General features: G+C 52.1%; 1 protein-coding gene across 5 annotated transcripts; it reads left to right on the plus strand.

Moving 5' to 3' along the window:
- Positions 1 to 756: 756 nt before the first annotated feature.
- Positions 757 to 13,937, plus strand: Slc4a11 (solute carrier family 4 member 11). Of its 5 annotated transcripts, none has more exons than XM_027421775.2 (20): positions 757 to 1,057; positions 2,088 to 2,259; positions 4,845 to 5,009; positions 5,095 to 5,144; positions 5,407 to 5,638; positions 5,719 to 5,800; positions 6,381 to 6,504; positions 9,891 to 10,094; positions 10,168 to 10,261; positions 10,350 to 10,475; positions 10,554 to 10,667; positions 10,754 to 10,886; positions 11,115 to 11,188; positions 11,786 to 12,044; positions 12,226 to 12,332; positions 12,416 to 12,584; positions 12,671 to 12,844; positions 13,002 to 13,197; positions 13,280 to 13,449; positions 13,562 to 13,937. In XM_027421775.2, the coding sequence occupies exons 2-20, from the start codon at positions 2,214 to 2,216 to the stop codon at positions 13,629 to 13,631; spliced, it is 2,589 nt and encodes an 862-aa protein (XP_027277576.1). In that variant the 5' UTR covers positions 757 to 1,057; positions 2,088 to 2,213; the 3' UTR covers positions 13,632 to 13,937. The 5 variants fall into 5 exon arrangements, with proteins under 5 accessions (XP_027277576.1, XP_035302810.1, XP_035302811.1 ...); XM_035446919.1 differs by having other exon boundaries at positions 2,197 to 2,259; XM_035446920.1 differs by having other exon boundaries at positions 757 to 982; positions 2,197 to 2,259.
- The last annotated feature ends 1,082 nt before the right edge of the window (positions 13,938 to 15,019 follow it).

The following is a 15,019-nucleotide window of genomic DNA, read 5'->3' on the forward strand; positions in this document are numbered from 1 at the left end:
GAGTCATCAGGGTTCTGGTATCCCGGAAAAGCGTGAGAGTGAGGAGATGAGCCTTCGGGGCACTCCAGGCCTTGGCTCCTAAAGCCAGCCGGGCTCATCACAGCTATATGTTTAGGTTTTTCCAGAGAGGGTTTCTCTGTGTAACAGCCCTAGCTGTCCTGGAACTCGATCTGGAGACCAGGCTGGCCTCAAACTCACAGAGATCCGCCTGCCTCTGCCTCCTGAGTGCTGGGATTAAGGTGTGTGCCACCACCGCCAGGCAATCACAGCTATTTTTATATACAAATCCCTGCAACACTCCAAATCTGCCCTGCATGCCCCCTTTCAGGGTAGAGCGACAGTGCCGGAGTGTATCACGGAATGATAGAGGGGTGGCTGGAGAATAGTACTTTGCTTAGGTGTGTGCTCCAGAGTAGAATCACTTACTTGGAAGCCACAAAGGGTCGGGCAGGGGGATTGAGGTGGGGTGGGGGAAAGAGATGCTCATCGTACTTGTCAGAACTCACCACGACCCGCTCTCGAGAGACCAGGCCACCTCCTAACCTGAGAGAGGGATGAGGAATCCACGGCGGGCGCCAGCAGGCGAGCGAGCAGGGACAGCTCAGGACGCAAGCCCACGGGCAAGTGCGCAAAGCAGCGTGGGTGGGGGGGTTGGAGACCGCCCCGGCGGCCGGGGGCGTGGCAAGGACAGAGGGGCGTGGCAAGAGCGAGTTGGGGGCGGCTCTGCAGCCCGCAGGCGTGGCTGGCCGTGGCGCGCAGCTAAGGTGGGGGCGGAGTTCCGCCAGGCTTTTAAGCGGACGCGCTCGTGCCTTCGGGGCGCGGATGAGTAGCCCCGTACTTTGGAGCTGTTCCGAAACTTCGTAGTCCCTCCCGGGTCCGCACTCCGCGACGCTTGGGCCTGTGCACGTGAGGCGCCACGGATCCGGAGCAGACCTCGCGGGTGAGGGCGCGACCTCGGCTGGAAGCGGCCTCACGTCGCACGGTTAGGACCGCGGCGCGGCTCGCGAGTGTGTCACCGGCTCCTGCTGCGAGCCCGCCCGGAACGGCGGAGTCCTGGGTGAGAAGCCCGGGCACGGCCACCAGGCGTGTGTTCCAGCGCAGACCGGGGTGGCGAGAGGCTGTGCGGGCTTCGCGCCTCCGGCGGGGTTCCACAGAAGGCGACCCGAGTCCCAGTGCGCGCTCGTGGCAAGGGACGGCCGGGGACGCCGTGGGCGGGCATCCCGTTGGTATTTGTTCTGCGTTCGCCGCCGGGACACACCTTCAGTAGTTGAATGAAAGATGTAACGTAACCCGCGGAGCGGAGGGTGGGGAACTAGGAAGTGGGCAGGGTGGCGCTGCGGCGTCCTCCGCACCCGAGTGCGTGCCACCGCCTAGAGTCGTGAGCCACCAGAACCGGGTGTGTCCGGTTGCTCACCTGCTCCTGGGTGTCGTTTGTTCTTCCCTACCGCCCCTAGTGCCTCGGAATCCTGTCCGTCCCCTCAGTCTCGGGGTCTGCGAGTGTGGACCATGCCCCTTTCTCGTGCATGCGGTCCCTCCCGTGAGTCCTTCCTCGCACAGACATCCCTGATAGTACCTCCAACCTCTCAGTGTATTCTGCTTCTTTCTGGGCCAGTGGCTCCTCTCTGGCGGCCCCGGACCAAACGGTGACGCCGTGGAATGGAGGCAGTTGCTGAGTCGGTCACCCAGATGATCCCTGGCTATTGGGGAGGTCTGAGATGGGCATGTGTAGCCCCTGGGACCAGGGCAGATCTGAGGAGAGGCTCATGAACACTCCCCCTCCCTAAAGTACTGGGCGTGGCAGGGCGGGATCCAGGAAGGAGGCCAGTTCCAGCTGCCTTCCTCCAGAGCTGGATTCGATTCAGTCAGAGATGCTTGGGTTAATGAGCTAAGTGTTGATAATAATTTAGTGATGAAATGACCTAAAAAAAAAAAAAAGCACCCTTCATGCCCTTTGCATACCTAGGCAGCCCCTAGTAGATAAACTAAGGGATTTAGTACCCTAGATGAAGACTGGTCTCCCCAGATACTGCAGAGTCCCCTCCATAGTATTCTGACCCCCTGCCTCTTGTCCTGGTATGTGTTTCTAGGAAGGATAAGGAGTCAGCAGGGGTGGCGTGAGCTGAGTTGAAGAGGGCACAGGAGACTGTCCTGGGCTGGTCCAAGGGGCTGGTGACAATTCTTCGGCTTCTCTTGTAGAAGACTGTCCTTTGGCCATGTCACAGAATGGACACCTTGAGGATTCCAGTGAGTACTTCTCAGGTGTGTATCTAGATAGTGCCCATGATCAGAACTCTCTAGGGAACTCAACCCCGTGCACCTCCCAACAAATGCATAGCAGAAGGCACTTGTCCAGCCCAGTGCTGGAGTGGTTAGCGCCCTTCTGAAGGCTTGCTGGGTGGGCAGCTCATGAGGCTGACCAGTGGCAGTCAACCGGGGTCCTGAAGTCCTGGGAGGGCAGATGGCTACCAGCACTGCTTGCTGTTTTCTCCTGTGGTTCACTATCCCGGGGCCATGCTTATCTGGCCAGTTTTAGGCTCTGCTACATGCTATGCATGCCTTGTCTGCTCAGTCCCCATTTAGCCCTGAAAGAGAAAGGCTACAATCGTCCCTGTTTCAACTGGTCTAACTTTTTCCCTGCATTTGGCTCCATTCAACTATCTGTGTCTACCCAATGTTTCTTTGTTGTTGTTGTTGTTGTTTTTTAATTTGGTTTTGTTTGAGAAAAAAAAACAAACTCATGTAGTCTAGGCTGGCCTAAAACTCCCTATGTAGCCAAATGTGAACTTAAATTTCTAGTTATGTTCAAGTATTAAGATTACAAGCTTTTACCCCCAAACCAGGTTTTAGGTGTACTGGAACTTGAACTCTGGGTTTCACACATTAGGCACACACTCTACACACTGGACTGCATCCCCAGCTCTCCCATGTTATTTAGAGGTGCAGTGTTTAGGCATCCTGGTGATGTGTTTTCACCCAGCTGCCCAGGGCCTAAGGGCTCTTTGTGTCTGGCTGCCAGCTGGCAGCCTAGCTTTGTGGCTATGCTACATAGAATGGCATGGCAGGAGGCCTGCAGAGACCCAAGGGATCTGAGAACCAAGGCTAAGAAAAGACAGAGCTCCAGGTAGAGAAGGGAAGTAGTGGGCTGGGAATGGCAACAAAAGCAAGACTGAGACTGGCTGGTGGATAATTATTTAGACAGGGTCTCATGGAGCCCAGGCTGGCCTCTGGTTCGTGTAACTGAGGATAACTGAACTTCTGATCTTCTTGTATCTTTAATAGGGTTATGTCACCTGGCTCCCCTCCACAGCCCAAGTAGTTTTAAATACAGAAATACAGCAGGTTTGCCTTAAGGAGGGTTTTTGCCTTGTGAGAGAAAAAGACATCAAGCAACAGAGCTCATGTGAAGGGTTTTTTTTTTTTAATTAGGGGAAGGGGAATGGACAAATGGGGTAGGGGAGGGGGAGACCCCCCTCTGGGGACAGGAGCAGCAGAAGAGAAAAGAGAAGCAGAGAAACAGAGAGAGGGGAACAGACAGACAGAGGGAGAGAGATGGGAGGTGGACAGGGCCCTTTTAAATGTGCACAGGTGGTGCCCTTAGTGGCTGCAGCTGAGGACATATCCTGTCAGAACCCCAAGGGCAGGCCGGTATAGATACCTGAATACTAACAATGTCCTCCACAATAAAGGCAGGGCGGATGTCTTTTGGCTCAATAGTCCTGGGCCTGGGGATGGGGTGGGGTGCTCACCAGGTCCTGAGCTCAAGGTATGGAGGTATAAGGCCTGGGATGTGCAGAAGAAGCTGAAGGGCTAGAGTAGAAATGAATCAGGGTGAGTCACTGGCTGGCAGGTGTGGACATGTCATTGACCTGTCCCTGTCCCTGTGCAGGTGTTTGTCAGTCACTAGTGGGATCTGGATGACAAAGGTCTCTTTCCTAAAAGTGTCCACAGATGGGGAGCTGTAGGTCAGCCTGAAAGAGGTTCTGGATGGACTGGAAAAGAGGTAGAACTCTAGGAAGATTATGCCAAATCAGCCCAAAAATGGCCCTGTAGGGAGAGAGACACTTGGCCAGCTTATAGGACAAGAGTGGGCATGCCTATGGCCTAGCTGTCAGCCCAAGGTCTGACTGGCCTGAGGCACCAAGGCCTCAGGCTGTGATTTTTCAGGGCTACAGGGAAAAGGGACATTTGCATGTTATATGGAAGCCTTCATATAAGGGGTCTGAGAGGGTGGTGGAAGCCACAGCAGTGACTATGGCCTGTGCTCAGGAGTTCCTGCTGTGCCTTGGGAGGGGTGTGGTGGGAGCAGGACTAAGGAGGTTTCCATCTTCTGGCTGGTTCACAGGCTTTCTTGCCTCCTGGGTATTCAACTGCTAAACTGATCCTGATGCTCTTCCCTCAGTCTCACCTGCCCTCCCTGGGAGGAGAGGCTGCAAGCCCTGTTCCAGTGAGGTCGGGGAGGTGGAGTCATTTGGATCTGTAGCAACTTCATGTTCCCAGGGGTGACCAGGGTAGACCAGGCTGGCCTCGAACTCACAGAGATCTGCCTGCCTCTGCCTCCTGAGTGCTGGGACTAAAGGCATGTGCAAACTCTGCCCCTGCAAGCCCTGGTTCTTAAAGCTGAAAAATGATACATAAGATCACTGGGCAGGGCCTTTGGTCTGGGGGTGGGGGGGCGCAGGACCAACACTTCTGCTTCCCTTTAACCAAAGTTCCCTCCTTGACTGGTGGGAAGCCTCTTATCATCAGGGGTGCACTCAGGAGATGGAGCAGAGGTTCCCATGCCCGGGACTTAGAGCCCCTCTTTATGGTGTGTAGCACTGATAGATGGTCTCTCCTGGTGACAGCTGCGACTCTGGGATACTTCAAGAACAACATGGATGATACCCCAGAAGTTCGGGAAGACAGCCTGGGGGATGAAGCCTTTGACACTGTCAACTCCTCTATTGTGTCTGGCGAGAGCATCAGGTTTTTCGTCAATGTCAACCTTGAAGTTCAGCCCTCCAAATCTGGTATGGGAACTGTAGGTGGCCCTGCTCTGCTAAGGAGCCCTGAAGAGGTGGGGCAGCATACTGATCTCTCTTCCCGTTCCTCCAGACTTAGAAGCTGCAACTGGTGGCTGTGTGCTCCTACACACCTCCCGCAAGGTGAGCCCCATCCTGCAGGGCTGTGCTAGGTCTCCAGTTAGGTTTAAGAGAGGCTGATTCCCTTAATTTGCTATGCTGTCCCCATATTCCCAGGCATTCCTAAATAGGGATCTCAAACTAGCCCGAGCCTGAGCCTTCTCTCCTAGATATCGTTCCTGGTGGGCAGGGACATTCATAGACTGTCACGGAGGGCAGGTGGGGGCAAGAGAGGCAATGGGCTAACTCAGAGGCCTGTGTGGCTCTGCACCTGGGATCCCTACAGTATCTGAAGTTAAAGAACTTTGAGGAAGAGGTGCGTGCACACCGGGACCTGGATGGCTTCCTGGCCCAGGCCAGCATCATCCTGAATGAGACAGCTACCTCACTGGATGATGTTCTTCGGACGATGCTGAACCGCTTTGCCCAGGACCCCAACCATGCAGAGCCTGACTGTGACCTGGACCTGCTCATGGCCAAGCTCTTTACAGATGCAGGGACCCCCATGGAGAGTAAAGGTAAGACCTTCTCCCTGCCTTGGCATGTGACAGTGTGGCTGGGATAGCTGACTCTCCTGTATCCTTTCCTCCATCCTCAGTTCACCTGCTGTCAGATACCATCCAGGGAGTCACCGCCACTGTCAGAGGGGTGCAGTACCAGCAGTCATGGCTCTGTATCATGTGAGTTGCCATCCTACCACCACATCTGGTTCCCTACTCTACCCTGGAGCTAGCCAGGTATCTCATGTGCCTGCAGAGACTAACCTTCACACAAGTGATACAACTGTGTGGCACCTCCAATCTGGGGAAAGAGCGCATACATACTCTGTCCTATTTGATCTTTTTTTTTTAATGTGTATGGGTATTGTGTGTACATGTATGTATACGCACCACATGCATGCCACAGATATCAGAGTTCCTGATTCATTGTTAGCTGTCATATAGGTGCTGGGAATTGAACTCTGCTCTTCTCCAAGAGCAGCCAGTGCTTTTTTTTTTTTTTTTTTTTTTTTTTGAGACAGGGTTTCTCTGTGTAGCTTTGGAGCCTCTCCTGGCACTGCCTCTGCCTCCTGAGTGCTGGGATTAAAGGCATGCGCCACCAATGTCCGGCAAGCCAGTGCTCTTTACTGCAAAGCCATGTCTCCAGTCCCCACGTGGTCTTTTTGTTTTCCCCTGATAACTTCTGTTACAGGCTCTGCAGGGTGGCAGGAGTCTGCTCCTGAGTGTGGCAGCTGTCCTTTTGCTCTTCTATCTTAACCAGCTGTACCCTGAAGGCGCTACAGAAGCGGCATGTGTGCATCAGCCGCCTGGTTCGACCACAGAACTGGGGGGAAAACTCCTGTGAGGTTCGCTTTGTCATCCTGGTGCTGGCCCCACCCAAGATGGTGAGTTTCAGTCTTGGGTGTCTTGTGAGACAGGCAGGTCTCCAGGTTGCTCTGCCGTTTCCTTGGAAACATGTCTACAGGCTTCCTCATACCCACTCTTCCTCTCTATCTAATGTTTATTAGAGATGCTCTTGCAAAATCCCCATTGCATCTGAATTTCCTTAGAAATGCCCAAAAGGTTTGCTTTCCTACTGAAAAGAAATGCTTTTTACAATTACAAATCAGGCTGCTGACATCGTAGATTGGTGGCAAGGAATGTCCTCAGCATGTACAAGGCCCGGGATTCAAGTCTCAATACAATGACTATATGCATCGGGCCATTCTTTGGCCGGCTTCCTACCAACACTCGTGCTTTATGATTTGCTGGACAAGGACCTGCACTCCTTGGTCCAAATGCTACCTGGGCACGGATACCTTGCTGGTTTTAGTTGTTTCCTCTTTTTTTTCCGAGACAGGGTTTCTCTGTGTAGCCCTTGCTCTCCTAGAACTTGCTATGTAGATCAGACTGGCTTCAGACTCACAGAGATCCACCCCCCTCTGCCTCCCAAGTGCTGGGATTAAAGCTGTTCCTGCCACCTCCCAGCTGGACACCCTGCTTTTGTGGAGGCTGTAGCCAGTCCAGTCTGGGAGTTCTCCCCATAAGGAAAAAAGGTTTAAAGTCCTGAATGGGGAACTGTAAGCCTCTGCCCAAAGCTATGGAAGGGATTGAATATCTCAGCCTTTGTTAGCTACTGTGCTGTCTTCCCCCAGTGCTGTGGATGGACTTCAGGGCCCTCGTGTCCATGTAGCTGGGCAGGGGCTCTATCACCCTCCCATACCTCGACCCTTTGTTAGTGCCTTTGAAACAGACTGGAGGCTGGCCTTGAACTCCAGATCCTCCTGCCTTCCCCGTGCTGGCATTATAGGCCTTCTCCACAGCATCCACTGTCCAGGCTCTCTGCCAGTAGTCTTATAGATATGCTGTCCATAATATTCTTCTAGAAAAGAGAGCACCTCATGGGGCTGGAGAGATGGCTCAGAGATTAAGGGCACCGACTGCTCTTCCAGAGGTCCTGAGTTCAATTCCCAGCAACCACATGGTGGCTCACAACCATCCATTATGAGATCTGGTGCCCTCTTCTGGTGTGCAGATATACATGGAAGCAGAATGGTGTATACATAATAAATAAATAAAATCTTTAAAAAAAAAAAAAGAAAAAGAAAAAAGAGAGCACCTCATGATTTAGAGGGAGTGGCAGCTGGCATTATGGTGTTAACAATTGGAAGAGGTAATGGCCTTAGTACCCATGTCACATGAGGCAAGTTAGGCTGTACCCAATGTGGAGTTCCTGCTCAGGAACACATAGTAGGTGCAGCCTGGACTGTCACCTTGCATCTAATAGAGGGACCTCCTGAGACTGGGCTAGGGTGTGAACAAGCCATGTGTTAACGGTCACTGTGACGGAAAACTCAGAATCAACTTGAAGGAGGGAAGGTTTACCTCAGCTCAGGGTTTCAGTCCATGACAGACTGGCTCCACAGCTTTGGAGCAGAGGAGAATGTCTTGATGGGAAGTGCTCCAATGAGGGAACAGAGCTGATGACCTCATAGCAAGCAGAAGGCAGAGAGTGTGAGGAGAGGCTGTGGCTATGGCACAGGAGCAGCAGGCTGTCATAGCATTCATGAGGCTCTGAACTTGAGCCCTGTAACCTCCCCAAAAGTGGGGAAAGACAGGCTCCTGGGAAAACATACACTTTTTTTGTTGTTCTTTTGGTTTTTTGTTTGTTTGTTTTGCTTTTTGAGACAGGTTTTCTCTGTGTAACAGTCCTGGCTGTCCTGAAACTCGATTTGTAGACCAGACTGGCCTTGACCTCACTGAAATCCGCCTGCCTCTGTCCCCCGAGTGCTGGGATTACAGGTGTGCGCCACCACTGCCTGGCTACATATACTCTTCTAAGGAGCATTCTCAGTAACCTACTTCCTCATACCAGGCCCACATTCTCGTTTCCACTACTCCTCACTAATGCTGTGAATTTGTAACTATCTGTGCCAATTCATCAATGAAGTCAGAGCCGTCAGAATTCAGCTACCTCCCCATGATTAGACCCATCAGCTGGAGATCAAGCCTTCAATACATGAGACTTTAGAGGGACATTTCATATCTAACCCCTAACACTTGACCAAGGTTAGGTAAGAGAATAAGGTCTGATGGGCCTGGACCCCCTTTCAAAGTCAGACAAACCATCTGACATCTCGGCCCAGTGGTGAGATACAGCTAGGGGATTGTTTTGCTCTGATGTGGTTTCATGTCAAGGCTCAAACCGTTTTCTTACTTAGGACAATGCTAATGTCTAAGTTCTAAAAAAAAAAAAAAAAACCTGTGAGTTCGAGGCCAGCCTGGTCTCCAGATCAAGTGCCAGGATAGGCTCCAAAGCTACACAGAGAAACCCTGTCTCGAAAAACCAAAAAAAAAAAAAAAAGAAAGAAAAAGAAAAGAAAAAAAAAAATACTAACCCAGGCATGGTGGCTTGTCTGTAATCACAACACTTGGAAAGCTGAGGTAGGAAGAATGCCATAGTTCTAGATCAGCCTGGTCTACAGAATGTGACCCTATCTCAAACAAAGAAAGAAAAACACAAACTAGAGAGATGGTTCAGTGGTTAAGAGCAGTGACTGCTCTTCCAGAAGACCTGGGTTCAATTCCTAGCACCTACATGGCAGCTCACAACTCTGTTTCTACAATTGCAGGGGATTTGATACCCTCACACAGGCAAAGCACCAATACACATAAAAAGCACCTCATGCAGGCAAAGCACCAATACACATAAAATAAGAATAAATAAATCATTTTTAAGTGTTTAAAAAAAAAAGCCAGGCGGGAGCTGGAGAGATGGCTCAGAGGTTAAGTGCACTTGCTGCTCTTCCAGAGGTCCTGAGTTCAATTCCCAGCAACCACATGGTGGCTCACAACCATCTGTTATGAGATCTGGTGTGCAGATATACATGGAAGTAGAATGTTGTATACGTAATAAATAAATAAAATCTGGAAAAAAAATCCCCTTAAAAAAAAAAAAGCCAGGCTTTGATGGTGCACACCTTTGATCCCAGCCAGCACTTGGGAGGCAGGGGCAGGTGGATCTCTGTAAGTTTGAGGCCAGCCTGGTCTACAGAGCTAGTTCAAGAAGAGCCAGGGCTATACACAGAAACCCTGTCTGGAAATAAAAGGTAAAAGAGAAAAACACAAGATCCACAGCTGTTTTTAGTGGGGAGAGTGGCACGGTGCATTAATGTCTGAGCTTAGGGAAACAACCTACTGCCAGTTGCCTGTGGATGACTGCACTTAGCAAAGACAGGGTGTCCTCTGCTACAGGAACTGGAGGTGTAACCGTTCCACCTTCTGTTCCCAGAAAAGCACCAAGACTGCGATGGAGGTGGCACGCACATTTGCCACAATGTTCTCAGACATCACCTTCCGCCAGAAGCTCCTGAAGACCCGCACAGAGGAAGAATTCAAGGAGGCGTTGGTGCATCAGAGACAGCTGCTCACCATGATGCTGCCAAGAGCAAAGGGGAACAGCATGAGTTCCCTCCATACTCATAAACACCCTCAGGTTCAGAGTGGAGCTGGGGTGGTGGGAGGGGCATGGGCCAGCCAGGGCTAACATGGTCTGTCTTTTCTCCCAGCCCCCGAAGTTCAAGGACTTTTTCCCTTTCGGAAAGGGCATCTGGGTGGACATCATGCACAGGTTCCCTGTGTACCCATTGGATTTTACCGACGGTATGTGTCCAGCCAGAGCTCAGCCTTTCAGGCCATGAGGCCACATGTCCTGCATCACCAGCAAATGCTGTCTGTCCTGCATTCCTAGGCATCATCGGGAAAGGCAAGACTGTGGGCAAATATGTCACCACCACGCTCTTCCTCTACTTCGCCTGTCTCTTGCCAACGATTGCTTTTGGATCCCTCAATGATGAGAACACGAATGGGGCCATTGGTGAGGTGCTAGGGGTGGTAGGGATGTGCCAGGCAGGACCCTGGACTGTGGTGACCCCTGAACTTGCTACCTCTGCAGATGTGCAGAAGACCATAGCTGGACAGAGCATCGGAGGCCTCTTATATGCGCTCTTCTCTGGGCAGCCACTGGTGATACTGCTGACAACCGCACCCTTGGCCATCTACATCCAGGGTGCAGTAGGGTTGAAATGGGAGATGGTACCAAGGTCCTGGAGCCCCACCCAGTCCTGACTGCACATCCTGCCCTGTTGTTTGCAGTGATCCGAGTCATCTGTGATGACTACAACTTAGACTTCAACTCCTTCTATGCCTGGACGGGCCTGTGGAACAGTTTCTTCCTCGCACTTTATGCCTTCTTCAACCTTAGCCTACTTATGAATCTTTTTAAGAGGTGACTGGTCCCGGGCTGCAGTATCTGGGGATGTGGGTCAGCCTCATGCCAAGGCCCTGGAACCCCAGGATAGATAGTGCACTCTCCATAGGCCGAGGTGGACTTATTGGGAGTGGTCCCATGGAGGAGCACTCTTCACAGCGATGGTCCATACAGGAGCCTGGGGAAGCCTTTTCTTCAATAATTACTGCCCCCTTACACATTGTGAGGCCTATCACTGCTTTGCAGGTCAACAGAGGAAATCATTGCCTTCTTCATTTCCATCACATTTGTGCTAGATGCTGTCAAGGGCATGGTCAAAAGTGAGTACAAGTCAGGTGTGGCTGGGGCACACCTTTAATCCTGTCACTCGAGAGGCAGAGGCAGGATGATCTCCGAATCTGAGGACAGCTAAAGCTATATAGTGAGACCCTGTCTCAAAAAAAAAAAATTAGTACAGACCCAGAGAGGGACCTCCTTGGGGGTGGGAGGGCTCTCAGCTGTGCTTGATGGGCAGAGGAGAAGGTGTCAAGCTAAGCTTGTTCTTCCCATGGCAAAGTACTGTAGGAGCTGTGGCTGGCACAGCAGCAGCACCATGTACCGAAGGGGAGGAGCTTCTCCAGGCAAAACCAGAGTGGGGTCACAGGCAATGGCCAGGCAGGGTGGGGTATCAACCACAACAGAGGCAATAGCAGTCTTGGGAGACAAAAGGTTTAGATGGACAGGTGGTTCCTGGTTGATGGAGCAGACGAGAGCTCTATCCTATTCCTGCTTCTCCTTAGGAGCCCTCTCCCCCTTTATGGCCTCTTCCCTTCAGCATCCCCACCTCCCTTGGGACACCCCCCACTTTATATCAATAAGGAAGCTAGGCTCCAACCTCCCAGATCCCAGATGGCTTAGGCTGTTGACCTGTCCCACAGTCTTCTCTAAGTATTACCATGGTCATCACTACCATACAAGAAGGACTTCATCCTTGGCGAGCTTGTTGAGCATTGGCAGAAACTCTAACACCAGCCTCCACACTGCGCTCAACACCAGCTTCATGGAAAGCTCCATAGAGATGGCCACAGCCAGCAGCCCCAGCAGCACACACTCGGGTCAGGCTACAGCAGTGCTCAGCCTCCTCATCATGCTGGGCACACTCTGGCTGGGCTATACCCTCTACCAGTTCAAGAAAAGGTAAGGGAGTACCTTTGATCCCAATACTTAGAGGCAGAAGCAGAGGCTCTCAGATTTGAAGCCAGCCTAAACTATGCAGACTGTAGCTCAAGACCTCCTCAAAAGAAATGAGGGGGCCCCATGGGTGGGAGGTAAGGGCCAGCCAGCCCCCAAGCCATGCTGACACACCCATCATCTCCAGCCCCTACCTGCACCCATGTGTGCGTGAGATCCTGTCTGACTGTGCCCTGCCCATCGCGGTGCTCACATTCTCCCTCATCGGCTCCTATGGCTTCCAGGAAATTGAGAGTAAGTTGAAATGGGAGGATAAGCTGGGGGTGGCATGGCCTTGCTCCCTGGGAACTGTGGGCCAAGCCTGTCCACTATTGCAGTGAGCAAGTTCAGATACAACCCCAGCGAGAGCCTCTTTGAGATGGCACAGATCCGCTCTCTGTCCATCAAGGCCATCGGCAGCACCATGGGTCTTGGTTTCCTACTCTCCTTGCTTTTCTTCATTGAGCAGAACCTGGTGGCTGCCCTGGTCAATGCACCAGAGAACAGGTACTGAGGGCTGTGGGAGAGTGGGGCAGGGTCCCAGACCTCTGACAGCCAATAGGACTCTGTCCATGTGTGCCCACCTCCCTCAGGCTGGTGAAGGGCACTGCCTATCACTGGGACCTCCTGCTACTTGCCATCATCAATACGGGATTGTCCCTATTCGGGCTACCCTGGATCCATGCTGCCTACCCCCACTCCCCACTGCATGTGCGGGCACTGGCCTTAGTGGAGGAACGTGTGGAGAATGGGCACATATACGAAACGTGAGTATGAGTGGCCCCTGGGGCTGTAGGGCAAGAGCCTTGTAGACCTGAAGGTCAGAGGGGGGCAACCTTGGGCTACATGTGACCTAGGAAAGGATGTGGCTTAAAGATAAGGGCTCAGAGGCAATGTGTAGCCCTGTGCTCTGGGTCCCCACAGGATTGTGAACGTTAAGGAGACGCGGCTGACTGCGCTGGGCGCCAGTGTCCTGGTGGGTCTCTCCCTGCTGCTGCTGCCCTGCCCACTGCAGTGGATTCCCAAACCTGTGCTTTATGGGCTCTTCCTCTACATCGCGCTCACCTCCCTGGATGGCAACCAGCTCTTCTCACGTGTGGCCCTGCTGCTCAAGGAGCAGGTGGGGGCCAGGGCCGGGGAGGTGGGGGGGTGTATGGGAACACAGCCGTCCCTGACTGCCTGGTTGTTGCTGCTGCCCACAGACATCATACCCACCCACACACTACATCCGGAGAGTGCCCCAAAGGAAGATCCACTACTTCACAGGCCTGCAGATTCTGCAGCTGCTACTGCTGTGTGCCTTCGGCATGAGCTCCCTGCCTTACATGAAGATGGTCTTTCCCCTCATCATGATCGCCATGATTCCCATCCGGTATGACCAGGCTGGGTGGCTGCCAGGAGGGCTCAGCCCACTGCTGGGCTTAGTGGGTACCTGCTATGACCATCTATCTACCACTCAGTTTGCCTGTCCCTCTTCTCAACAGATACAATCTGCTACCCCGAATCATTGAAGCCAAGTATTTGGATGTCATGGATGCTGAGCACAGGCCCTGACCTGTGCTGTGTCCTCCCCATCCTTTCAAGTCTGTTCTGTGACAATGTAAGGGGAGGTAGGAACTGGCAGTGGCTCTGGCCAGTCCTCATTGTGGCCTAAAGCCCCTGGGCATTGTGGTTTTCAGTGGTGTGTACTCACCCCTCACCCCATTAACTTTAGTTTGGGGTCAGGGACATTGCCAGGGTGGGGCTAAGAAGAGTAGATTTTCTTTTGATAAAAGAGTTCATGCCCAGGAGAAAGCCCATTTCCTTGATTGTGTAAGGAATTCACTGTGTGTACATTAGTGAATAAAAGTTTTGTTTCTATGCTTCATGCTGCCTCCATCTATGCTTCTCTCTCAGACTTGGCAACAGGAAACAAACCCACTGGGAGAATAAAAGGGACCAACCAATGTTTGTTGAGTACCATCTATATGCTGCCATTTCCAACAGTGGCCACTGGCCCAACTGTGAGTGAGACGTAGACAACCAGACCTTTGTGTCAGTCTGTTGAGGCTCCTGCAAGGGATGTTTTCTGGGAACAAAGACCCAGAGCAGACAGTAAGGTGCTGTGTGGTGAAGAAAGTGGCTATAGGATATGGCTAGGGGTGAGGGCAGGAGCACCCTGTTTGGGCCAGTGATGTGATTTATTGAGAACTGGGAGACGGGTGGTTAGTCTGGAGTATAGGAAGGTAAGGCCTACAAGGCCAAGAGATGAGCCAACCTGGAGTCTGACAGTTGTTAGTGGTCCTGATCGTGCCTAGCCAATGAGGGGCAACTACACAGTGTCAATGGATCAGAACGCCTGGGTTCTGGGAGGGTATATAAATTTCTACCCATTGCTAAAAAAATGAGTCTGCTGTTTTCTTTCACCTGACTCCAGAGGTCTGTGTCTTGACTTAGACCTTCTCATCCCCTCCCTAAGGGAGTCATTAGGACCCAGCAACAATGGAGGAAGAAGATGCCTTGTTTCTGGTTTGATCACTGGCATTTGTTGCTGAAATTCCTTCCCAGGGGGAAGGCACTTCTACTCTTCCTAAGGCCCCAACAACAGTTTGTGTGCTTCCTTAAGGAGAATAGGTGAGGGGTTACTTACTAGAGCTTGGGTGTAACCCCTCAAAGGCCACATGGGCAAGTCTTTACCTGGATGACTTTCCCACAGAGGCATAGATGGAGCCTCTCTCTAGTCCCTCATGTCTGTCTGTCTGTCTGTCTATACATTGCCCAGGCTACATGCAATTAGGGTAAAGTCACATGAGTGGTAGAAAGTGCAGGGATACTCAGGTGAGGGTCTTCTATCCTTGCACCTCTCTGGGGGGCTTTCACAGTCAACAAGCCTAGCTGAGATGATCTTTTGCAAGTAGGGAAGTGAACTGTTACAGATAGCAGTTGTTTGGCCCTGAGGATAA

This window comes from Cricetulus griseus, chromosome 6 (genome assembly GCF_003668045.3).
Source record: "Cricetulus griseus strain 17A/GY chromosome 6, alternate assembly CriGri-PICRH-1.0, whole genome shotgun sequence".
Taxonomy (NCBI): domain Eukaryota; kingdom Metazoa; phylum Chordata; class Mammalia; order Rodentia; family Cricetidae; genus Cricetulus; species Cricetulus griseus.

What these genes read in the sequence shown, in the direction of transcription:
- Slc4a11 (XM_027421775.2), top strand. Translation starts at nt 2,214, where the DNA reads ATGTCACAGAATGGACACCTTGAGGATTCCAGTGAGTACTTCTCAG. An exon ending in TGTCAAGGGCATGGTCAAAA is followed by an intron (nt 11,189 to 11,785) that starts GTGAGTACAAGT and finishes CCTGTCCCACAG; the next exon opens with TCTTCTCTAAGTATTACCAT. An exon ending in CCCTGCTGCTCAAGGAGCAG is followed by an intron (nt 13,198 to 13,279) that starts GTGGGGGCCAGG and finishes TGCTGCCCACAG; the next exon opens with ACATCATACCCACCCACACA.